The sequence below is a fragment of the Cydia pomonella genome, chromosome 1 (genome assembly GCF_033807575.1).
Source record: "Cydia pomonella isolate Wapato2018A chromosome 1, ilCydPomo1, whole genome shotgun sequence".
Taxonomy (NCBI): domain Eukaryota; kingdom Metazoa; phylum Arthropoda; class Insecta; order Lepidoptera; family Tortricidae; genus Cydia; species Cydia pomonella.
This window is the reverse complement of record NC_084703.1, coordinates 20,872,746-20,899,901: the sequence shown is the minus strand read 5'-3', so window position 1 is coordinate 20,899,901 and position 27,156 is coordinate 20,872,746. Positions and strand designations below refer to the sequence as shown.

Genomic DNA, 27,156 nt, shown 5'->3' with positions numbered 1-27,156 from the left:
TGAGTTATATTACTTATGTTTCATTTAGAAAATGGGCTGTGTTTGGATTTCATTTCTAAAATATTACGCCTAGTTAGATTTCTTCATGTTGGTTGCTAAGAAAAGTGTGTACAAATGAAACACGCAAATGTTGGTAAAACTGTATTCTTAGCGCATGAGCGTGTTTTACTGGATTAGATTACGCAAACGTTCTAAATATATAAATTATCAATAAAAAATATTCAAAAAAATCCACACAAATCTTTGGTTTTCTTGGCATACGCACCCCCAAATAGTTTGACTGGAGTTCTTATCCAATCAATTAGTATAAAGGGGCTATCTTTTAAAGGTGATTCGTTAGTTGAACATCTTTTGTAACTTAGCACAACAAATTCAATGCCAATGTTTCTCCTCTGAACTGGCGATTTAATTTTGCTTTTGCCTATGCTTTCATCTTCGTGTACATATAATTCAACGTTTTTGCAGACCCTTATCTCAAGCGATGCCGGGATATTTTCTATCTTTGAATTCGATTTAGATCGGTATCTATTAATATCTGGTATCGCATCGTCTCCATCTAAGAAAGTATTTTTAATTTGGTGCACATCAAAACCAATGAATCGTTCATTTAATGCATTTCCTAGTTTAACTTGTTTATTAAAATTAATTTGATTACTTGCTTGTTTGCGATCATAGTCATTTACCACTGTAACCGCAATGTTATTACTTGTTGGCGTTATTGGGTCATGTTTATATTTTAAAAGGGGAACGTTGTAAATATTTTGTTTAGCCTGATTGGACACTTCCTTAGCCAAAGCGCGACCAGCTGTTAGGCTATCACCGTTACTACTTTGCCTATCTGCTATTCTTTGATAAAAATCACTCCATTGGCCACCGCTTGATAGGCTAATGGAAAAAGGTTTATTAATTTTAATATTTTTTGATTGAGTATGACGGTTGTTCACAAAATATTCTTTTGATTTCAGAAATGGAAGAATTTTCATCAAGTTACTGCCTCTATGTCTATCGGATGTATTTATAATGCTGTCAAACTGACGTTTGTGTAACACGTTTTGTGAATTACTCGTTTCCTCTGAAGCAAAGGGTGTGTTATTCTCCTCACTTTTGTGTAATGTTGTTTTTAATTCTGTTTTTGCATCTCCTCTGTTCGTTACTTCTATGAGTTTGGGGTCAACATTTTTCAAGGGAAAAATAATGTCACTGTCATCTGACTTAATGATTTGCACATTGATTTGATGTTCCTTAATATCTCTTCTTATAATATAATGAGGATTTTTAGTACTCGGTATTCTTTTTTTGTAATTGATCGGTGGCCGTATTATAGCATGTGTCAATTCAGATGGATATGGGTATAAATCACTAAATTTTCCATCAGACAAAGTTGACATTACTTTCTTTTGTTTTTTGTTTATGTTAAAATTCATATTTTTCAAATAACTTAAAACGTTGCTCGCAAATTTTGAACTCGTCCACTGTCCATAAACCTTGGTGTCATGTTCAGGTGGTGGAGGTTTCTCTACATCCGAAATCATTATGTCGTCATGCTTGTTTTCATTCGTAGTCTTTCCTCGGTCTGAGTTTCTGATAGAATAATCAGAAGTTAACGCACTGATGGTCGGTGGTGTTTCATATTCAAGCACTATTGGTAAATCTTGTGTACCGCTACTAGTTAACTCTTTCTTTATGCCACGGTGTGCTTTAAATTCATTATATTTGAATAGTCGGTTAAAATCTTTTTCCCTTTCTTTTTTATTAGACGTAATATTGTCATCAATTGCAAATTCATGTTTTTGTTCATTTCTTGGTACACTTACATGTGAAGGATGTCTAGAAAATACCTTCAAGTTGTCTTCGAGCTGTTGCCTAGTTACACCGGAGGAGAAAAAGTCATATTCCTTGTTTATGGTAAGCGGAATCGCAGTCTGCATATCATCCTTTTGTAAATCACCCAGAACAATATATTGGTCTCCTTCCTTACTTATAGATGTGAACTTGTTTTTCTGGGTGGTTTTTAGTTTATTCCAATTATTTATGTTCATGGTGATGTTCCGTTCAATTGTTGATAATAATATCAGAGATGCACCGTATATCTCTCCTGACAGCCCAGTAGGAAAACCTGAAAAATAGGCAGATTACAGTGACCGTAGGTATGTAAGACTAATTTCTTATAAATACATAAGACTCAACCAGTACTACTTATCAAACAATTTGTAAAGAAACCGATAAGTTCTTATTTTGTTTAAAAAAAAGTCATGGTAAATAGTTTTTTTATAACTGAAGAAATATCGAAAGTGGTCGAAGAATGACTATGACTATATTACCTTCACCAGATAAATCATTTTCATCGTATCCACTAAATTCACCCAAGAATATGTTAAAGTTTAGTGAGGCGGTAAATACATTAGGGCAATTTGGCCTTATAAGATTTGCTAGGTTAAAACCGTCATATCCAATCAATCTAAAATTATAGGTAGACTTTCAACATGAAAAAATACTTCCACCATAATGCTGTTGTAGCGTTCCGCAATATAGATAAATATACATTAACTATATCTAGTATATCTACTTAAATAAAAATAGAAAACATTAAAAAACGTCGCATCATTTGATAGTTCTTTTAAAGAATGCGGAATTGATTGAATGTGTCAATATTTTATAGGAATAGGTATTTCTTCCGAGAGCAGCAAAAAGTGTATTACCGTGTTTTTGTAGTCCATTCAATCAATTCAATTCAGCGTGATCACATTTGACGACCATTTTTGAAAGAACTTTTTTGAAAAATATCTCCATTAGATATCACGGTGGATATTATAGTTTTAGTCACGAAAGTAATTTCGGGATTGCAATGGGCAAAGTGTTTCTTAAATACGTAGGAAGGATCCTCTTAGACCTAATAGTTAAGTGCGAAGTGCATGGTGGGGGTAATTAAGCGATCCCAGCGCAACTGCGTTTTACATTTCATACATATTAATTTACGATTACTCCTGAAATATTCATTTAAATTTTATAGTGTAAGGGACCATTGTACCTAGTCTGTATGAAATGCTTAATATAACTAACGTATTTAATTTGATAATTATTAATATTGCATCCGTGTAAATAGCTTTGCAAATGCCACATATTATGTGATATTTTTGTCCAGAAGTTAAGAATGGGTATAGTAAGTTATCCTTAAAAGATAGACAATTCAACATCGCGGACTTTTTTGTAGACGCATGAAAGAGAGACAACCCCACCGTACATTGTGTTGATACTTTTTATAGCTCAAACGGATTCGGTAGCGTTGTCGATTAAAGCTCCTAGCTAGCCTATTTTTATTTCAACAAATTTACACAAAACCTTAACAAGTTGTATAAGTACCTAAACCTTCAGAATCACTCTATTGTTAGATGAAAGTCGTATGAAAATTCGTTCAGTAGTTTTTAGTTTTGGAGTAGTTTTATAAGATGTAGTGCATTGACGTTTTCCCCTAGACTTGCGGACGCTAGGTTGCGTGACAGTCGTGCACATAGCGAATAACGCAATATGAACCAGGCAATTTTCTAAATTATGGTATTTCACTTAATAATCAATTATATTAAAATATCAAGTATCACCTTTTTCGGATGTCCCATATCCGATTATCAAACTTCCTTTTCCTGGAAATTCAAGACCTCGAAGCTGTGAAAGAAATAGTTAAAAATTAAATACTTCTATATATTTTAAAATTATTGTACTGTGATGAATTGAGTGAAGTGATGAATATTTAACAGATATTTAGCCTAAAGTAGTATTATATTACATTGATCCATTAACAGTACTATTTTAATGGAGTTCAATAACAGGTGTAATTGACATTTCATATTAAATAAGTACATATTTTCATTTCATTTCAGCTCGAAATATGTGTAACATAATGTTCAGCAATATTTACATGCGACAGACACACTAAATAATAGCGACAGTGTCGGTGACTCTTTACAGGGTAAAGAGTTACAAATACGACTATAGCGTGTTTCAGCTGCCACGGATCACCCGTGACCTCAGCTCGGACATTCAAAGTTAATATCGGCGCCGCGGGATACGGTTGCAGAACTCACACATACATTTGAATACAGTAACCTATGAATTATTGCCTGGACTCTCCTTGTAGTAAGCTATATCTTAACCTTGCTTTGTTTTGTGTATTAATAATTATAAACGATTCATCATCCAGTAATTTTCATAGACTATGATCGTGACGATCTCATTAGAATGCATACTTGTTATATACGTAAGTATAGTCAGCGTCAAATACTTTGTAGCAGTCAAAGTGGCCAAATAGTTCGGTACACCATACTAAATAGATGGTGTACCGATCTATTTGACCACTTTGGTTGCTACAAAGTATTTGACTCTGACTGTACATATAGTATGTAACTAAATTAAATATGGCATGACATACTCATTCTGTATTTTTTTTATTACATACATGGAAAACCAACAGCTTTAAACATTTCTATAAAATACAATAGAAATACAGAGCCAATTACAGGTTCTCACTTATAAAAAACTAAATATAACAAAGATCAAATATAATTACAGTTCTGTTACACAAACAAGTGCCTACCTACAGCACAAGGTTAATGTGTACAGCAAGCTGCAAAACTGCATGGACACATAAGGAATGGAATTCATGCATAAAGTAGCCATAAACTTCCACCACTGACTGTACAAAACTCCAAACGAGAATCCAAAATACAATAAAATCTAAATGTACCTACGAAACCTACGTACCTATTTAACTATATAGTATTAGTAAGCCGAGCCCGAACCTGCGGTAGAAGTATCACCCATATAAAATGCTATCACTAAATATATCAAAGTCTAAATTAATTAAAGCTTTATTTAAACTCATGCCTGTCCTGCACAATAAATTGTTTTTCCTATATTTAGTGGAAGCCTGGTTAATACTAATGGGACCAAAGTGCCTTAACCTTCTCGAGGGAACAGTGAAGCAAAGGACAATGGGCACTTTTGTATGGGGAGTGTCCCATGGATGTATACTGTTGAGACATATGTCGTTTTAAAGCTCTTAATCGTAGTATTATTTTATTGTATGGCACCAACCTTGGACCACTTGCAGGGACCGAGCTATATAAAAAAAGAAGTTGCGCATATAAGCAGTTATATTTCCTTATACGCGGGATATAAAAAGTTTTAGCGTATTTTATTCGAAAGAATATAAAAAATGCTTTATGTTTTTTGTATCAACACCAATGATAAAGTATTTAAAGGGACACAATGTACAGTTTTAAAAAATCGTCATTCTAAAAATTACTTGATACACAGCGAAATAAGAGTGTATACAAATGCCATGTATATCATGTGAAAAGTATTTTTATAAGCTATTTTTCGTATAATATAACTGGGGTCAAATCGTTGCAGGGACCAAAATAAAACCATTTAATGAGTTAATTAATTGTAGTTAATTACGCCTTAACTTTTCTACTCAACGCCAGATGTCGCTCTAAAGCAAAATTCTACTTGACGTAAAACATTTATACATCGCGGTAATCTCGTCAGTCTTACTCCATCATTTTAAAAAGTATAGACTAGTTTATGGATTTCTAAAGTTATGTCAAGATGACTCTGAATGTAATATTGTCAACAATAATTGTCAAAACACGCAATTTAAAATATTCAACATTGTAATTACAAAATAGTATATTTCTAATACGCTATAATTTTCTCCAATCGAAAGGCACTCCATTCCATTGATCTCAGAGAGTATGCTCCTTGATGATCTTCACTATTCATGGGGTAGGTAAGATCAAAGTATTATTTTTTCTCGTATAGCTGCTATATAGCGTTCGACTCCATGGAAAATAAAGGCTCCAAATTATATAAAAAATGTAGCATATATACAAAGTGTAATTTAGATAGTATTCCAGAAAAAAATGCGCCAATGTAAATGCTGAAAAGTTTCCTACCGTATTGTCGAACAAATTCATATCTACTTCTGATCTAGGCGACCTTAGAAGTTTGGATTGTCCTACCTAATCATTTTACATTTTATTGTTTTCAGAACAAGAATTATTTTACTTCCCACTGTCTATGTAAGGGGACTTAGAGCGGATTCATACTTTACTATACGTGTCGTGTCGAATGATAGTCCCTATGTCAGTTTCTCCAATTCTATTTTGCGTAGGATAAGTTAAAAAAATAATTAAAAATATGTGTTACCGTATTTTTATTCGTGAAATGTTACCTATATTTATAAGTTAATGATTGTACTATACTTCCAAAAATATGTCTGACAAACATTTTATATGAAAGCCATTTTTCCATGTAAAAATGAACTGTTATAGGGACCATCTTTTGAATTTATGATAATTTATTCATATTTTAATGTACTCGGGTAGGTAATATTGCAGGCATTATATCAGCACCAAATAAATGCTGTGAACCAGATATATATTAAGTGGCGAATAACGTTTCCAAATCGCATTTTCTTTTGACATATTTTTCTTTTTTTTTGCTCTTTTTTTCACGACCGGTTTGGCCTAGTAAGTCGATGATCCTGGGTTTGAATCCCGGTAAGGGCATTTATTTGTGTGATGAGCACAGATATTTGTTCCTGAGTCATGGATGTTTTCTATGTATTGAAGTATTTGTATATTATATATTATTATGTCGTTGTATGAGTACCCACAAAACAAGCCTTCTCGGCTTGCCGTGGGACTCAGTTAATTTGTGTAAGAATGTCCCTATAATATTTATTTATTGTTATTATTATTGTATGTCCGGTAACAGAACTCCCCAGGAGCACTCGGGTGTGTAAGGTCGCTACTCCCCAACTTATTATAATTGTTATTACTTTCAGCATTTTTAAGTTGTTCATCGGACACTGAGGCCATTGAAGTTTCAAGCTGGCGGCATCAAAATGGAGTACCTAGGTACTGTTTCAAATAAATGGGTGGTAAGTAAGTACATTTGGTGAAGTGGAACTGCTGATGTTGATCAGAAACGGAACTCTTCCACGCGCGTGATTTGTCTTCTTTGTTAAGTTTGTAGCGAGTAAGTTTCAAGTACCAAGGTTTTTAGGAACCTTTGTGTCAAGGTAAAGGTCTGACGATGGGTTCGATGAGGAAGCGAGGGAACACCTCAAATCTTATAGGCATATAGTCATTTTGGATTTTCATCAATACCTTAAGCTTTTTCATTCCCACTAGTGGCATTTAATGAAGTGGAACTACTGATGTTGACCAAAACGGAACTCTTGAACGCGCGAGATTTTTCTTCTTTGTTTTTTTTTATGATATAAGAGGCAAACGAGCAGACGTCACACCTGATGGTAAGCGATTACCGCCGCCCATGGACACCTGCTAAACCATAGGGGTTGTAAGTTCGGTGCTGGCCTTTAAGATTGGAAAACGCTGTTTTCTTAAAGTTTTAAATGTCGTATTGGTCCGGAAATACCGCAGGCGACAGATCATTTCATAGTTTAGCTGTATAAGGCAGGAAGTTTCTAGAGAAATGCACAGTTGAGGACTGCCAACCATCTAAGTGGTGAAAATAAAAATGTTGTAGCGTAGAGCGATGACGAAAAGAGGCGGCAAGGATTAATCCGAGCAATTCGATGGAACACTCGCCGTAATAGATTTGTCCTGATAAGTTTGTAGAAAGTAAGGTTGTTAAGAAACATCTGTGTCTAGATCCAGGTCTGATAGATACCTCAAACCTTATAGAAATACATATAGTTTTTTTTGGATTTACATCAATATCTTTGGGCGTTTTATTAAAAAAAAGCTACATTTAATCAAGTGGAACTGCTGATATGTTCCAGAACGGAACTTTTCAACGCACACGTTTTGTATTCTTTATTAAGCTTGTAGTGAGTAAGGTTCTTAAGGTGTACTTAATACATCAATGTCCAGTTCTGATGATGGGTTTCATGAAGAATCGAGGGAATTCCTAAAATCTTATAGGCATACATGTAATAATTTCTGGGATTTTATTTACATATCAAGCATTTTTGTTAAAAAATTGTCATTTGACTAAGTGTAACAGCTGATGTTGACCAGAATGGAACTCGCCAACTCGCCCGCGATTTGTTTTATTAGTTAAGTTTGTAGCAAGTAAGTTTTAAGTACTAAGGTTTTTAGGAACATTCGTGTCAAGGTAAAGGTCTGATGATGGGTCCCATGAAGAATCGAGGGAATTTCTTAAATGTTATAGGTATATATATAGTACTTATTGGATTTTCATCAACATATTATCAAGTCTTATTCACAAAAGTGACATTTGATGATGTGGAACTACTGATGTTGACCAAAACGGAACTCCAACGCGCGCAATTTTTCTTCGTTGTTAAGTTTGTAGCGAGTAAGATTCTCAAGAAACATTTTTGTCGAAGTACAGTTCTGATGATGTGTTTCATGAGAAAGCGAGGGAACTCCTCATTCTCCTCAATTCTTATAGGCATATAGTCATTTTGGATTTTCATCAATATCTTTAGCTTTTTTTATTCACATTAGTGGCATTTGATGAAGTGGAACTAGTGATGTTGACTAAAACGGAACTCTTCAACGCGTGAGATTTTTTCTTTTTTTGTTTGTTGTGATATAAGAGGTAAACTAGCAGACGAATCAACTGATGGTAAGCAATTACCGCTGGCCATGGACATCTGTTACACCATAGGGATTGTAAGTGCGGTGCCGGCATTTAAGATAGGAACACGCTCTTTCCTTAAAGTTTGAAAGATCGTATTGGGCCGGAAATACCGCATGCGACAGATCATTTCATAGTTTAGCTGTATGAGGCAGGAAGTTTCTAGAGAAATGCACAGTTGAGGATTGCCAACCATCTAAGTGGTGAAGATATAAATGATGTAGCGTAAAGCGGTGACGGAAAGAGGCGGCAGAGATTAATCCGAACAATTCCTCGGAACTTTTAAGTTTGTAGAAAGTAAGGTTCTTAAGAAATATCTGTGCTAGACACCAGTGTCTAGTGTCTAGGTCTGATGATGGACACCTCAAACCTTATAGAAATACATATAGTTTTTTTTTCATCAATATCTCTAGGTGTTTTATTTAAAAAAAGTTATATTTGATCAAGTGGAACTGCTGATGTTGTCCAGAACGTAACTTTTTAACGCACGCGTTTTGTATTCTTTATTAAGCTTGTAGCGAGTAACGTTCTTAAGGTGTATTTATAACGTAACTTTTTAACGCACGCGTTTTGTATTCTTTATTAAGCTTGTAGCGAGTAACGTTCTTAAGGTGTATTTATATCAATGTTCAGTTCTGATGATGGGTTTCATAAATAATCGAGGGAATTCCTGACATCTTATAATTTCTGGATTTTTATTTACATATCAAGCATTTTTATTAAAAAGTGACATTTGACGAAATGCAACAGCTGATGCTGGCCAAAATGGAACTCGCCAATTCGCGCGCGATATGTTTTATTTGTTTATTTTGTAGCAAGTAAAGTTCTTGAAGACATTTGTGTCATAAGGTCTAGTTCTGAGGATGGGTTCCATGAGAAATCGAAGAAATTCCTCAAATCTTATAGGCATACAATACATACAGTAATGTTTGGATTCTCGTCAACATATCAAGCATTTTTATTTAAACAAGTTAGTGATATTGACCAGAACGGAACTCTTCAACGGGCGCGATTCTTATTCTTTGTTAAGTTTGTAGCAAGCTAGGTTCTTAGGAAACATTTGTGTCAAGGTCCAGTTATGATGATGGATTCAATGAGGAATTGAGGATTTTAAATCGATTTGAATTCACAATTGGGAGGAATTGAGGATTTTCGTCAACATATCAAGTTTTTTTTATTTGAACAAGTGACATTTGTTGAAGTGAAACTGCTGATATTGAGCAAAATGGAACTCTTCAACGACAAGTATTTTACCTTAGGCGTGTTTTTTATTTTATTTCGTTTATAGCATGTAAGGCTTTTAAGGAACATTTGTGTCAAGGTCCAGTTCTGATGATAGGTTCTACGAGAAACCGAAGGAGCTTCTCATATTGTATAGGATAGGCATACATATAGTCATTTTAGGATTTTCATCAATATTACAAGCATTTTTACTCAATAAAGTGACATTTGTTGAAGTAGAATTGCTGATGAAGAACGGAACACCTCAACGACTTCCAGATTCTTTATTTTTATTACTCTTCTTTCTTTTTCATTATTCTTAGAACAGGTATTTCTACTAAGTGAACCGAACTGCTACTATTAAAAGTAGGTAGGTAGGTAGGTTAAATAGGTTTTTTTTTTTTTTTTTTTCTTATAGGTTAAATAGGTTAAAACTGTAAGGATTATTATGTATAAGTAGTCTTTCTTTTAATTAAACATAGGTAAGTAATTCTATTTAAGTATAAGTGTCTTTAAAAAAAAAAACATCAATCGACTCTTATCTGTCACTAGTTCCAGTTTCAGAGTATAAAATCCGGGTACACAGCCACGGCCAGCCGGGTAGCCAGACAGTTCGAATACGGACAAGTTATTGTGAATAAAAAAAAATCTTATCGTCTTGCAAAAGTTATTGTCATAAATGTATAGGTTTCGAATAAATGAATATAAAGTTAAAATGCTGGTAAAAGTATTAGTTTTTATCATTAACCATTTTATATCCCAACAAAACTGTTACCCTTACAAAAATAAAATGCTTTCATTACCTAATGTAGGTTACGTTAGGTAATAAATAAATAAATAGGTAGGGACAATCTTACACAGATTGGCCCCAAACTAATCAAAGCTTGTACTATGGGTACTAGGCGACGTTAAACATACTTATTTAGATAAATATATATCTACGTATATACATAGAAAACACGCATGCCTTAGGAACAAATATCTGTATTCATCACACAAAGAAATGCCCTTACGCGATTCAAACTCGGGACCATCGGCTTCATACTTCATAGGCAGGGTCACTACCCACTAGGCCAAACCGGTCGGCAAAAGGTAAAGATAATTAGGTAAAGACAATGAATAATTAAACGTATTATAAATTGACACCAATATCCATCAAATAGTATAATTAGGTATGCTAAGAGCGGGCTTCAGGCCATTACGTCGCACCTTTAGAATTAAACTAATTTGACTCAAAAAGTACGACTACTTTATATATGTAGTTTGGTAGAACAGTAAGAACTCACTATATGTGTCTCTTTTTCATGCGGTGAAATCCCCCCCACCCGGAAAGGGTAGCGACGCCCATTTTATCGACTCTCGAGTCGACTCCAATCTGATACTAATAGTAAGTAAGTACTTATTTAGTAAGCAAATTGTAGTAGTCATCCCTTCTTAGTAAAAGGAAAGTATTGTAAAGATACTACTTTTTAACCGACTTCAAAAACTTTCTGAACCAATGTTGAAAATAAGTTATCGTTTGAAAGTGGGTATATAGTTCCAAGATGGTCCTATTTTTGACAAAACCACGAGGAATTAAGGGAACTCCCCAAATCTTATAGGCGTTTTGTAGTTTCATCAACAGACCAGGCATTGCCATTCAAAAAAGTGCTATTTGAAGAAGTGGAACTTCTGATCAGGACCAGAAAATAACTCTTTAACGATGCGTATTTCACGCTAGACGATTTGTCTTCTTTGTTATGTTTGTAAAGAAGCTACTTGCTTAACGAGGTTTAAGGAATATTTGTGTAAAGGTCTAGCTTACATCATGGGTTCCATGAGGAATTGAGGCAACCTCTCAATTCTTGATGGAACGTAAAACTGTTTATTGACATAATTGTCGATAGGTATCCCATCTGCTCTAATTTACCCCACTTGACGGTACTTACATGAAAAAAAACTTCTCTTAAAAATAGGAAACCGACTTCAAACATAGGTATTAGAAAACAATACAAAAACTGTTATTGTATTTTCAGAAACCATACGGAAATAATGAGGATGCATCGACATAAGAAGAATCGAACATGGGCAAGATAAAGTTCAAGAAAAAAGCAAATATAATGTGTACTTGTGTGTAGTCAAAGAAAGTTGAAAAATAAAGCATAATTAATGGCCATAGAATACAGAACCGATACACGAACATTAAGACTATTAAAAATAGACATATAGGTTGATCGTAATACTCGTACTAATGTATTTCTTTTGTTCAATTATATTATTGCATTAAAGTTAGATTCTCTAGATATATATTATTCATAGGTTCTGTATTCTATACGAATTGTTTCAGTGTAATTATTGTACTAAATACCGTTGACCGCCTGTCAACAGTATTTATTTCTACATTACTATCACAGAAGATTTTAGGCCCTACAGTAGTTTTTGAATTAGTATTTACTATGGACAAATATAGCGAAATGTGAGTTTTTACCTAAAATATCAATCTTTTGTGAACGTGGTGTAGAGTATATACCGCCTAAGACTGAAGTAGCTACGCGGGCAACGTTTTCAAAATAGAATCGTGTTCATGGTCGGCCCATGGTAAAAATAATTTGGTACCCGTAGACCCGCTAAATAAACCCCGTGGACCCACCAGGAGGACATATTGGAGAGACTAGAGATAATACACCGCTTTAAGGGCGGTCGCACTCGGCATTGACATCTGGCGTCTAGATGGCGGGTGGACCTCAGGGAATTTCAAAGAAATATTTATAAACATCCAATGACGTCCGGCTCGGACACCAGATCTTCAATCTCCTGATTCCTGTGGAGTCTCCAGGTTCCATCCTCTCCACGTGTGAGTCCTAGGATTTTTCGCGCTGCCAGACTCCGATGACTCAGGCACGTAGTCCAGATGGGTGAGGATCGTGCAGCCTGGAGGGCGTACTCTGAAGTTCCAAATGGCCGAAGACCGTCTAGACATCCTAGGTAGGTCCCGCTGGAGAGATGAAATGCAAAAAGACCTTAGCGAACTCGGCGCCGTCGACTAGATGGAAACGGTTTTGGACAGAGAAGCATGGCGGTCTTTGGTGTCGGAGGCCAAGATCCACTTCGGGTCGCTGCGCCATAGCAGTAAGTATTTATAAACATACTGTACCTTCTGTGTACCTAACCCAAAACGAGATATTTAAGAAAAAGTCCACCCGCCATTCTGACGTCAGGATTGCGGTTGGACCTATGAAATCTTGCATTATACCGCACTAAAAGTATGCAGTTATATGGTACAGTCGCCATCAGATATATCGGAGTGGCCGAGGTGCTCAAAGATCTCTAAACACGCACTCTAACCTCTTGACAGTAGAGGCATGTTCAGATATTCGTGGGTACCTTGGCCGCTCCGATATATATGATGGTGACTGTACCTTCAGTGTACCTCTGTAAATAGAAATAGAAACCGGTGTACCTCTCACCAAAACAAGCTAGGCTAAGCTCATGCACAATATAACTGCATACTTTTAGTGCGGTATAATGCAAGATTTCATAGGTCCACCCGCCATCCTGACGTCAAGTTGGCGGGTGGACCGTTTTGTAAAATATCTCGTTTTGGGTACACTGGTTTATATTAAAGGTACACTGAGGTACACAGAAGGTACAATATGTTTATAAATATTTCTTTGAAATTCGCTGAGGTCCACCGCCATCCTGACGCTTACCATATATCTAAGGACCGAACTTAGGGGCAATAACGATAGTGCTAGTTCAGTTGTGTCATTCACAAATTCGAGCCAATCGTGCTGTCTAACGCAACTAGATGCGATCAATCGCGTGCATAATGCGATCTCATCAACCAATCACGTTGTGGTACTTGTGGCGTTAGACTGCACGATTGGCTCAAACTCGTGTGCGTAACACCGCTGTACTGGCCCCATTCTTATTGCCCGTAAGGCCCGTCCTCAGATATATTATGTCAACGACACAGTCGCGATTTTAAAAAATCACATCGCTTCTGCTACCAAATTGTTGAGCATAACGTTTTCCTATTCGGATGTCGTGGCGATTTTTAATCGTACGTTCCACTGGCAGAACATTTTATATGAAGCTGTTCACACTCGTCCGACAACGATTTTGTGTCGGATACGACATAAAATGTTGTGCGTTTTGCCAGCCCTCCCAGCCCGGAAAAAAAATCGTGTCGTGTCTCGCTCGCGTACGTGTGAATATAGCGCTGTTCACATTTTGTCGGATGTCTGAACGATTTCGCCCGCGCCGCCCGCGGAACCCCCCACACACCCGCGCGTCGCTGCCGCGTCGTTGCGATCGCTTCTTAATTCAGCTATCAAATTCTGAAATATTCATAAGGTAAATCTTTCCCTGAGAATTGGGTGTACCCAATATCTCCTTTTTTTAACTGCCTCTAATCGTTTCTTTCGCAAATAATACAAAACCACAAACATTTCGTCGACGTTCATCTTGTACTAAGCCTCGCTACTCGAAAAATACACGCCAGCTGCGATCGTGCACGACAGACGACTAGTGGGAACAGTACCGCCGACACCCGATTGAAATCCGGATCCGACATCCGACATAGTGAGAACAGCGGCAACGACACACGATTAAAAATCGCCACGACATCCGACATAGTGGGAACGAGCTCTAAGCCGCACGCCCGCTCCATGCACACGCGCGACGTTGCGGACGCCCTATGCCCTAAACCTTACTTGAAAGTGTGAAGGTTACTCTGACAGCGGCTATATCAGCTATAATGTATTTATGACGCTTTGAGCATAGCTAGTTACGACGCCTTAAGGTATTCTTGGCGTTCAAAAGGTTAAGGGCGTTTGCTAGCTGGCGCGAGTGCACGGAGCGGGTGCACGTGCGCGGGTGCCTTTGTAGGTAAAATTCGTCGCACGCGTCCGCGCCAGCTAGCGTCGCCAGTTACTGTTTTTCGTTAACCCGCTTCAGCTAGCAAACTAATCGCAAATGGTCCGAGATTGGCGCAATAACCATGCATTCCCTTATCTGGATCTGGATGCACCTATTCACCAATGCTTGCTTTAAAGTAACTTGTCGACTCGTCCTGATAATGTTTGTGCGACCGTGAAGAAAATCTATGCCGTCACTTATTTTTCAATTTATATGAAATAAAGATGTTAAATGTATTCAAAAGTTTTTATTTAATAAAGTATGTATAAGTGCTCTGTGCATCCGCACCAGCTAGCGGTGCCCTTAGCAAACCAATCGCAAATGGTCCGAGATTGGCGCAATAACCATGCATTCTCTTATCTGGATCTGGATGCACCTATTCACCAATGCTTGCTTTAAATTAACTTGTCGACTCATCCTGCTAATATTTGTGCGACCGTGAAGAAAATGTATGCCGTCAGTTATTTTTCAATTTATATGAAATAAAGGTGTTAAATGTATTCAAAAGTTTTTATTTTATATGTATATATAATGGAACGAAATACAGCTACTATCTTAGCTTGGAAAGCAGTTAAGAGTCGCTGATGCTTTTAATGTATTCACTGCGTTAATTTTAGGTTTAAGATTCTTTATTCTCACTAAGAATTTGACAATTCACTTACATGAGAACTTAAAACTACACAATTTAATCCTGCTTCATATGGCAAACGAAGGAAACGTTGCTTTGAACCGCGACGCAATCTCAAATGTTTCACTTTTACACAATTTTCCTGCAGAGAGACAAAACAAGTATGTACATAGTACCTTTTTACGATTTATTTTATCGTAACATATAAACTTAGATTTATTTTCTTGCTGCTAATTATGGTACTCCAACTACTCCATAAATACATTTACTTACCTACTTATTGCTTAGGAATCTTATTTCATGTTTAATAATAAGTTTATATAACGTTTCTAGCGGGACATAACGCGAACTTTAAAAAATGTAATGCTTTTTCTACCTTTATCCCTCGAATATGTAAGAGCAAGAGAGATAAATAGACGAAACTTACTAGTTCAAGGTAACCACTCGTTTTATTGTCAAAGTTCCGAATTAAACAAACTTATTCTTCGGTGACGTTTTTTAGCGTTTTTAAGCGACTATACGGATCCAGCATTTGCCGCTCATTCGGTTCTCCTATTGCACGCAAGATGTCAGTACTAGAGAGGATTTGAAAAATCATAATTAAGTAGTTTAGTGCCATTTATTGAGCAGTAATAATTTAAAAAAATATATTAATTACTTTTTCATTATATTTCAGGCATGCAAAGTGATGTAAATGGTTACAAAAGTAACTCTATATGAATGACATTTTTTAGTTCCAGTTTACGCCGCAGCGCATGATCAAAATTATTAATATCATCTTCCCTGGACACTTTCGGTCTTTGGTGTCATATAAGTAATTAATGCTTAATTGAAGACCTTCCAAATAGGATATGACTCAATTGTATATACCAATAGTAAAAATTACTCAAACTGCTACCAAGGCTCCATCTAGTGCCAGGTAGAACAAACAAAGCGGCATTTACCACAATTAATTAACGAAAAAACTCGTTTTAATACCGCCCCTGCAAGCATTTGAGTGCAAGTATATATATATTAAAATACCTTATAAAAATGTCTTTTAAATGATATATATGGCTTGAGTATACAAGCAAGTTTCAGTGTTTAATAGTAGTATTTTTAATTCAAGCATATGTTATATCACCTAATTCCAGCCCTGTACGCACTTAAACGTAAGTAGTGGTAAACAGAAATCTAGAATTTCTCATATTCTTTCATACAAAACACCTAACAACCGGCTACGTAACAAGTACTTTGTAAAACAACAGTTTATAGTCGCCACTCTTTTTTTTAAATTGCTCAGTCCCTGCACGTTATCCAAAGTTGGTGTCATACAATAAAATAATGCTAAGAGTAAACCCTTTCAAACGAGATATGTCTCAACAGTATACATCCATGGGACAAATTGCCCATTCTCCTTTACCGAGTATGGTAGGACAATCAACATGGCGTTTAATGATATTTATTAAATACAAAATGTCTGCAATTTCACGGCGTTTCAAAACTGGGATTAAGTGATGTTTCTTACACAGCCTAATAATTACCAGAACTATAATTTACATGCATGTTAAAGCAAAGAAATTTCATGAATTTTGTTTGTAATTGCTCAATCCTATATCTTATACCTTTAAACGAGCAATTCTTGTATATATATATGTATATATATTTCTGTGATCTCGGAAACGGCTCTAACGATTTCCCTGAAATTTGGTATATGGGGGTTTTTGGGGGTATACAATCTATCTAGATTAGTCTTATGTTTGGGAAAACGCGTTTTCGGGTTTTCAAGCGTTTTCCTTTCGACGCAGAATATGGTCGCTAATTTCGTGTTGCCGGCCACTGTCCGTCTGGTCCAGCGGGTTAAGACGCGGACTGCTAAACGAGTGATACGGGTTCAAATCTCGCCCGGTGACTAACTTTTGTTTTTTTTTATATGTTCAAGTTTATATATAATTTTTTAATTCTTATTGTTTTAGACAAGTTTAATTTAGTTAAAAAAAATTAGTTAAGATTATCACCTATACACCACTATATTACAATAAATAGTTATAACCGAGCAAAGCTCGGTCGCGGAGTAGGGTCATGTCACCAAAATATGAGCAAGTAAGCGCCTACCCCAAATTTAGTTAAAACTTATTTTTAATAACTCTTATTTTTTTATATGATTCTGCATGTAATCTAGATTAGAATTAATTATTCCAAATGTTCAGATTGTAATTCAGTATTATTGTAAAAAATATTATATGACGAAATAGGGCAATTTGCCCAGACGATGAACACGATGCCCTATCTATGAACGTTTTTGCCCCAAAAGATGAACCAGTATAAAACCAAAATCAAGTACCCTAATATTGAACGACATGATGCCAATAGATGAACTAGTATAGGTAACTGATCTTAAGGCTGAACAATATTAATAAATTATTTTACCAATCTTGTATTGAGAATAAAAATAAATAGTTCAAAGGACTTATACATTTATGTGAAAATGTTTCTTAACTAGAAATTAATGAACGATGAAATCAAAATTTGTTTTAACAATATTTGAACTTATAGACACGAGCCGTAAGAAAATTGCGTTTATATGACAGTCCATATTTTTCCAGATACCTTATTAGTATTGAACACTAACGAAACAAAATTATTTAACTTTGCCCCAGTGTTTTCTCCCATTATGAACCCGCGGAACAAATTGGGAACGCATACACTAATGTATACTTAGCCACTTATTTATCATAGGCTCTTGCCTTCTTTGCATCCGAGCTCAATTAATATTTTTTCTCTATTTTTTTAATTTTTGAAATTTTCAACTTTGCTCCTTTGCAAAAAAAATGCCCCGGGTGGAATTCTACTCCAAGAAGAAAATTTAATCCTTTAATGAATTTAAACGATTTTCTACACTTTTTAATTTGTAACAAGATGTATCATTACACCCTTGGAGCGTCACTTTGACTCGCACTTGGCCAGTTTTTAATGAAGAAATAAGTACATATAAGGTAAGTGCGGCATATAAGGCCCACCTGCTTAATTTAATATGAAATAAGTTTATGAATAATCAGGACATGTAAAACGCATTCAACATAGGTCCTTCGTTTATTTAAGTTTCTTCATATACCAAAATATTTATAAAAATATTACGGCACTCTTGGAAAATAGACGTTTATAAAAGTATCATTTTGGGCCTTATTAAACACTAGCACTACTGCGCATTTAGGTCTGCAAAAAATATAATAATTTTGCTAGTAATAACAGACTTAAATTGTTTTTTACAATATTTGGTATCTTCACTGCAGGAGGACATTTTTAATTAGTGGAAATAATTTGCTTTAGGCCTTACTATCCTAAAGATATAAGATCCTAGAAAATAGTTGGCTAAAACTGAAATTAACTCTCCGTTAGTTGCACCACTTTCTACATAAACATATAGGAAAATTAAAAAAATACGCATGTTGTTTTTTTCTTTACGTACATTTTCTGGGCTTTATTGAACTCGAGACGTTTTAAAGAATCAAAAGTGTAATAACATTGAAACACTACACTTATACTTTTTTATGTCAAAAAGTACTTACTTTTAAAGTATCAGATCGGTCTGGTTAAGAGATCAAAAGTATCTTAAAATATTTTAATTTATTATTTCATCTCATACGTTCAATAAGGCCCAGGACGGGTCTTGTTAGCCGAACTGACAGTGGGTCTTCTTAGCAACAAGTATAAGTTCCAGTATAATAGGGAATATTTAATATAAAAATATATATGTAATTTAATTTCTCCCTTCCACATACAGTAATTATTATTAATTATTTATTTCAGATAAAGTTTATTCATAAATTGTTAGTGTGGCTTATGGCTACGTTAGTAACTTAACTACATACTACATTACTTATTTATCACTAATTGCACCCAAAATAATGATGTATATGAGTGCAAACAAAAATTATCTGTGTCAGGAAGTGATTTTTTTATATTAAATATTTCCTATTATTCTTGAACTACACTATGTGTGGCGTTATTAAATTAAGGAAAGAACGTTTTAAAGTGATTACATCAACTGTATCAGGATAACCGTAACCTGCGTAACCACATTCATAGTACTGTACCCCTAGTGTACATTTATTCGAAGGCGTAACGTGACGTACGCGTTTGCGTTAAGTCTCATTTTGTATGGGATTTTGAGTTTCCTAAACCGCTTGGCCCGCTGTTTCTAAATCCAATACATATGCAAACGCGTACGCTCACGTTACGCCATCGAATAAATATACACTAGGGATACTGTACAATAATCGGACAATTGCAAATTTAATTCGCAAAATTCCTGTACAATCAATGACTTTTATAAATAGGTACCATTTTTCACAAGAACAAAAAGTTTGAACAAAGGTTGAATAGCTTGCACTTTCATAGGTCTACTTATTCATATTACTATTGAAGATATAGTCTGGGAAACACAACTTGTCAGTCAGTAAGACCCAGGAAACGAGTACTAATCCCTTTATTTCGTGTGCTAGTACGGGCGTAAGACAAAGACGATATGATTCTCTGTCTATGTTTGAAATGAGACAGTCCTGTGCCAAATTATATGTCGGAATGGTTTCAAAGGTCTGCGTTAATATGTTTTGCAATTTACCAAATCAGCCCCATATTCGGCATACTTACTCGTATACAAAGCTATTAGTGCACATGTGAATTCTTGTTCTATAGGTATACTACATTTATTCATGAAAATTCATTGAAGAAATTATGACGCACGTCTTCGCAACGGTTACTTAATCCGTTTATTTATACGAATACATACTTACATTTGGTGAACCTTCGCACAATAAGAGTTTGGCATCGACATACAAAGCCCATGCACCGTGGTCCGCCTGGTAGGATACGCACACGTCCCGCCAGCCGCCCGCCGTGAACTCGACGCCCGCACTGGACGTCACTCGGTCATGCTCGAATGAGATCCTCAACTGCCGACCTCCCGACTCCAGCCATAAGCGCATAATACGTTTATCGTCGGTACCTGAAAATGCATTCAGCAGTACAATGCGTGCAACAAATGATTAACTCAGGGAAAAAAAAAATATTGGACCGTGAAGTTGCTTATTATTCATTAATTATAAATCAACCTCGTTCATCATAAACAGGTAGACAGTAATAGCGTGTATCAAGTTAGACGATCTGTGATGATTACTTGTAACTCGAAAATACGTTTAATAATATCATATAAAGAGACGCACGAATACATTCATGATACAAGTTGATGTAATGTGAGAATGATGATATTTACGTTCACAGTATTAATTACAATAGAAGTTCCAAGCTAATTTGAAGAAATGTAATAGGTTCTGACCCCTTGATTACCCACTGGGCAACATTGAACTTACTCGAAACAAGAACAGAGAAAGGGGGTCAAATTAGCGCTTATGGCGCAATGTCGCTTGCTTAACACTTCACGTGTGCGGTTTCAGTTTAGTTGGTGCACTTTTATGATTTTTTTTAAAGAAATTTTAATCTAAGAAATTTTGTGACGCTGTACAAATAAATAAATACTTATAAGTTTTTATCATTTAAGGATTCAAGTTGCACAAATGCTCTCACCGACGTAGGTGAAAATGCTTTGGTCGCTCTCGAGGCTGGTCACGCGCACCCACACGCACAGCGTGAACTCCCTCAACGGTGGGACGTCGATGTCATATTGAATGAACTGGGATCAAATAAATTAAATCTTATTTATTAAATTATCAGTAGGAGGTATCGAGATATTATATATTCAGATCTACAGTCCCTTGAAGCTGTGAAAAAATCAAACTTCTAAGTTAACGTAAAAAAAGATACGGAAGTTTATGCCGAAACACGTATATTTCGACACTCTCGAGGGAATTAAAATTCGTAGGGTACTTCCCATTAACCTAGAATTATGAAAGGCAATAAGTAATATCGTCTTATTCTTGTAGTACATCTTGTAGCACAGGGAAAATCTCAAAACTTTAAGAGAGAACAGGAGTGGTAATTTCTCCATACAAACGTACTCGACTGTTTCCTCCGTGATTATTCTTATGAATGTCTGTGTTGGACTGTTTTGCTTTTTGGATATTTTGGTTTCTTAAGATGCTAGTGCACTTCAAATATTCGTAAAAACGGCCTAATTTACTAGGCCGCAAAGAGAAGCATGGTATTCAAAACGGACATCAATTAGCCTAAAAAGCAAAACAGATACAGATAATTTCATTTCCATTTAGATCTCAAAATTTGGTTACTTTTGGTTAAGTTTTGGAGGAGGAAACAGTCGAGTACGAAACAGCGTTTTTTGAGATTTTTACTTAGGATTTTTCGCCTAGCCTGGCGTTGTCCTTATCGCACTAGGAGGCGCTTCCGTTAGCGAGACGGATACATTCACCTAAATATTTAAATCTAAGCTCCCATATCCTCTTAAGTTTGTAAAATAAAAATAAGTTAAATTTGCACGGAACTCTCGAGTGGGCGAGTTCGACTCGCACTTGTCCGGTGTTTTTTTAATATTTTTAAGTAATACATAAGTTTTACACTACATCCTTGCATGACAATCGATATATCAAACGAAGCGCGCGAAACAGTTATATTCAACTTGGGACAGATTTGTTAGCTAGGGTCACAACTATGCATTTCGAAGTTTATTAGTCTGACCTTTATAAAATTTGGATACCTAGTTAAGATATTTATTAAAGTTCTAGCATGAACAGGATTGATCAGCAGTTGCCTAAAGGCGGCAAGGAGGCCTAAAGGCAGTTAGCTCAGGGGTCTTGATATACTCTTGAGTCTTGATATATTGGAAATCTTGCTTGTGCAAAAGAATGGATGAGTTTGGCCATCAAGAAAGTACTTGCCTGTTATTATTTAAAGTGCTTGCTTATTGTTATTAAAAGTGTTAATGAAAGGAAAAATTTACTTATCCTTATTGATTTTTAAATAATTTGGGAATACCAAATAATCAAAACATATGTCAAAAATGCTTTTGTTTTTCAAGAGTACTACAGCTACGAGGGTTAGTCCAAAAGTTCTTAGCTACTCATTAGATTTGGAAACTATTTACCATTGTGAAGGTTCTTCCAGTATGTATCGAGGTGGTGTAACATAATTTTTTATAAAACGCTTAGTTTTTTTAAATATTATTTTTAGGGCGAAAACTGATGCACAGTCATCAGTCATTGAGACTCCATATTATTATGTGCTATCATTTTATAAACAGTTGATTTTGAGATACTGCTAATTGCGAATCTGGACCGTTTTTAGGGTTCCGTATCAAAAAGGTACAAAAGGAAGCCTTATGGTACGACTCTGTTCGTCCGTCCGTCTGTGTCTGTCTATCTGTCACATCCTTAAATATCTCGAGAACCACTTAAGCTATCGATTTGAAATTTGGAATAGTATGAACAACGTTAACCCAGACACATTGAAAGTATTCTTTTTTTATAACTATGGGAAATGCCCAATATGAAGAGGGGGCAAAATTTTAAAGTCTAGTGACTAGGTCAAGTGGGGTATCATTTGAAACAGCTCAAATTGACCATTCCAAAAGATTTTTTGTTATTTAGTAGTGGAAAAAAAAATGATTTATGAAGGAAAATGTGAAAAATAACCATTAATCCTGGGTAAATTAAAGTTCAGTCTTGAAATATTTAAATACGAATTTCGTTTACTTATAACATAATTTACCGATTTGTCTAAGTAATTTATTAACTCCAACCAAAGTAGCTTTCAATAAAAATATATAGTAAAAGAAATATTCGAATTAGTTTGAGTAGAGCCGGTGCGGCTAACGACTTTCGACCATTCTTTCTTACGCATTCTTATGTATTAATTTTACGAAAGTTGCTTGAAACACAAAATATTTTTTCACTGCGATGCTGTCAGATTTATGACTATTTCTTATTTTGGACATCACTGCCCATCTTGTATCGCATTAACCGCAAGCGAGTTGCACTGAGAATAATAATTATCATACTAATATCAAGTCAATGAAATTTTTTTTGTTTCATTCCGAATGCTATTCCATGTCTCACTTATCTCTTTCAATGCAAAAAATAACTGGATAGTGAAACCGAAAACTACTTTCGCACCGAGAGTTTCGCATTATCATCCGCATACTCATCACATTTAGATATGGATATCGAAATAATTCACCTGTTTTACGATTACTTTATCTCGTTGTGTGGCGTGTAAATACCTACATTTAAAATGTATAGCTTTAGAAATAGCAGGATCCAGATCCTGGTAATTTCGTCAGCTAAAAGTGACAAATTCCATAGAATCCAGCCACCTACATAAATTAATAGCGTATTTCTTTGTTCGCCAACTGCATATATTAATGTTAAATTAAATGGGCGTTAAATGTGGTAGGGCCCTAGCTACCCTGGCCTAAGATTAAACTTTTGTAGGTTATCAGAACAATGTGGGGAGAGGATATTAGCGAGAAGGTACCTATGCCACAGACCTCATTAATTTAGATAGGAATATCTTATTGATGAACACTTGCAAGCGACATAAACTCATTGCTCCGCATACCCAACATGTTGGTATTAATAACGGATAAGCTGAAAGCTGATAGTTACTCGACAGAAAAGGCGGTACAAATAAATAGTAAAGTTATAAACTAACTATATATAACATTGGTGTCTAACGTCACACTTGCCGCTTTGAAGAATAGAAATTAATTTGATTTAATTTAATCCCAATAATATTATAAAAATACTCATAGTATATTTGGTAGCAGGTATACATATATATATATATATATATATTATATATAGTTATCTACACTTTACATTTATATATGTACCTATATTTATATTAACTTAGTAAGTACTGTAAATTAAGTTTTTAGTGTTATTTACATACCCCACACCAACTTTGCTTCTCTGTTTAGCCCAAAGGTTGACTGGTAGAGAATGCCTTGTGGCATTAAGTCCGCCTTTTGTAACTGTATATTTTTATCGTGCAATAAAGTTTAAATAAATAAATAAAAGTAAACGAAGGTTTCCTATTAGTCGCAAATAATTGCTAAACGTATTTAAATATATTCTAGATTATGCATAGTACTGACTTTAAATATCAGACTAAGAATAAAATAATTAAGATTACTTTTACTTTATAATTCTTTCTCGTGTAAGTGACTTGTATGTCTTTTATGAGAATAAATCTTTAAACCTAAAATGTATATTCATAGGTACTAATAAGAAATAAGTAGGGAACAATTTATAAAGGTTATGTATTTTGTTCAAATGAATGAATACAGCAATGTAATTTCTACCGTTTTTTTTTAAATCAAATTTCTATCGAATGAAGTAGCTTTACCTATAGCAACGGAATTCCTATCAAACGACTTACCTTGGGTATTTTTTACATGTTTCGTAGTACTTTCCTTTCGTAGTCCTTTAAGTCTATCCTTATTGATTTTGATGAAAATAATTAGGCACTATTACTATATACCTATGTTAGTCACTGAAGTCTATAATACCTGTGCATATCCTTTCGAGTTTAGGACAATCTTGTAAACTGGTCTGTTGATTGCAACGCTAATGGCCGATATGCTGAATATCGTCAACAAATTGCACCACCAAAACCCGAACATCATTGACCTGCAATATAAATATGGGATTCTTAATCATAAGTACCTACCTTTACCCTTATTGTCTAGGCTATGGGATCCAAAAGTAAGATTTGACACAATCACTCGTCGACTTCTAATCAATCAATGGCACGACAGAGGACAGACTGTAATGGCAAGTAAAATTAAGGTTACATTCGAATGCCGACTGCTGCAGCGTTACTGTTGGAGCATTACTGCTGCAGCGTTGATGTGGGCATTTAATACGAGTACATCACCAAGCTATTTAGAAATACCATATAATTATAATATTGATGTGCCTCATTAAAGTAACGATGCTAAGCACGAAGAAATTCCTACATTGACCCGCCTGTTCCCATTGCACGCGCATATTTAATTTGTTGTCCCGATCTCAAAGTGTCAATGACCGCTGGCATCATTGGCGAAACAGCAATATAATTATCCGCGTGCGATAGACATAGGAACAGACGGGTCAATGTACAAAGTTATTTGTGGTAGCGTCCTTATTTTACCTTTTTACTATTCACTTATTAAAGATATGCCATTAAAAGTTTTTTTTTTTACGAATTACCTCAACAAATTGCAAAACTAACTTCCCATTTGTATGTAATATTACCCCGTAAAAAGTATGAACCTAGCCTAAGTAAAAAGTAGTAAGTGATCGAAACAGAATAGGTTATCAATAATTATTGACCTATTTATACCGTACCAATACTAATAAATATGTACATCCTTACATGGGAGAGGCATAACGACGCTTAGTTTAAAGTGACCAAGATAAATATGAAATATCATTTGTTATGTTTATACTCGTAATTCCTATTTCGGTTAACGGAATGTACAAACTTGATCTCAATGGTAGACTAATTTCTTATGGACTCAACAAGCATTTTGGGTATTTTATAGAAATCCGAAACGGTTTCTTATACGTTTTACCTATAAAGTAAAGTATTTTATTTTATTATGACCGTAACCGTGACCGTAATAATGACATATCACTAATAGTAATAGTTATCGATCTGATACGATCGAACGGGCCGCTATAATACCGAGCCTTAGTGAATGCTTGATTATATAATCGAGTTCCATCGTTTTAATAGTTGAATGTAGGAGATACTTACATCAACAGGATATGATGTTTAATAAACTTTCCAATGCCGCAGGGAAAATGTGACTGGTGTCCTCGCCGTAGAAAAATAAAACATGAACTGAAGACTGTCACAACAATGTTATTATTACTTTGAGTGTTTGTAAACCACGAAACAATCTTCTTTGATACTTTGTTGCCGTCTTTTTCTACGTAACCATTATAAAACATAATTTACCGCTCTCTCCGGCAAGGCGATGACAACCATACAGGCAATCCATATTTGCACAGGTTTAGCAAAAACCACGTGAAAGTGTCAAGAGCTCGGCTTGGCTGTTCTTTGTTTACTGCAGACTCGATTAACTGCCAGGCGATCACCACAGCCTTTAAAGTTCAGGTGACTTACCTATAGATAATACCTATTTATCTCTGTATCTACATATAGTCTGTTTTTTAACTATGAACTGCCCAAAGCATAGTATGGAACGCTCATTTGTTTCTTGCGTAGTTATAAAATGACTGTATGGCATTATGCAAAAACTCAAAACGGCATAACCGATCAGAAGGCCTACCGCGAACTACGTTCGACGTGTTGCCTCCCTGTCACACTTACAAAATTACACGTGTTGCCTCCCTGTCACACTTAGCTACGAATTTACAAGTGCAATATCCCTCAGGTTCGTTTTAATTTTCCTTGAAAGTCTTTACTAAGCCTTTCACATTTATTTCACATTTTTTGGACCCATGGTTCAAAAGTTAGAGGGGGGAAAGGGAGGAATAATTGTTATTTCCGAAAATATTAGGGACCCCGCCCTAAAAAAACATTTTTCTAATTTCAGCTTTCTGGCACTAACGATTACGGAGCAAATTGCGGACGGACATACGGTTGTCCTAGTTGACTATGGAACCCTAAAAACAGACTATAGGTTAAAACCTATGTTGCCTTTCTCATTGTATTTGGGCCTTATGTACGGGTGGTATATCCACAAAATTACCTACAAATGTAAAGTGTTGCCGAGACGGCAAAGCGCACTTGTCAAGAACATAAGATGCACATTCGAAATTGACCATTTACAACCGCGATTTAAACTATTGTCAAATTAGATAGTTACGTTATTG

At 35.4% G+C, this 27,156-nt stretch overlaps 2 protein-coding genes across 17 annotated transcripts in view; one reads left to right on the top strand and one right to left on the bottom strand.

Annotated features, from left to right (window-relative positions):
* Nucleotides 1–27,156, top strand: part of LOC133517668 (coiled-coil domain-containing protein AGAP005037) — a 173,349-nt gene that overhangs the window by 90,381 nt on the left and 55,812 nt on the right. The gene's annotated exons all lie outside the window — the stretch shown is intronic.
* Nucleotides 129–27,156, bottom strand: LOC133517740 (uncharacterized). Of its 4 annotated transcripts, none has more exons than XM_061851132.1 (6): nt 26,072–27,156; nt 24,840–24,960; nt 20,945–21,050; nt 20,155–20,366; nt 3,597–3,660; nt 129–2,116 (listed from the first exon to the last, which is right to left on the bottom strand). In XM_061851132.1, the coding sequence occupies exons 1-6, from the start codon at nt 26,266–26,268 to the stop codon at nt 222–224; spliced, it is 2,595 nt and encodes an 864-aa protein (XP_061707116.1). In that variant the 5' UTR covers nt 26,269–27,156; the 3' UTR covers nt 129–221. The 4 variants fall into 4 exon arrangements, with proteins under 4 accessions (XP_061707116.1, XP_061707124.1, XP_061707142.1 ...); XM_061851140.1 differs by having other exon boundaries at nt 25,688–26,154; XM_061851158.1 differs by lacking the exons at nt 24,840–24,960; nt 26,072–27,156 and adding an exon at nt 25,001–25,594.

Coding starts and splice junctions, on each gene's coding strand:
- LOC133517740 (XM_061851132.1), bottom strand. CDS start 26,268: ATGTTTTATAATGGTTACGTAGAAAAAGACGGCAACAAAGTATCAAAG. Junction 21,051..24,839: donor ACTCGAAAGGATATGCACAG/GTATTATAGACT, acceptor ATTTGATCCCAG/TTCATTCAATATGACATCGA. Junction 2,117..3,596: donor ATATGGGACATCCGAAAAAG/GTGATACTTGAT, acceptor CCTATTTTTCAG/GTTTTCCTACTGGGCTGTCA.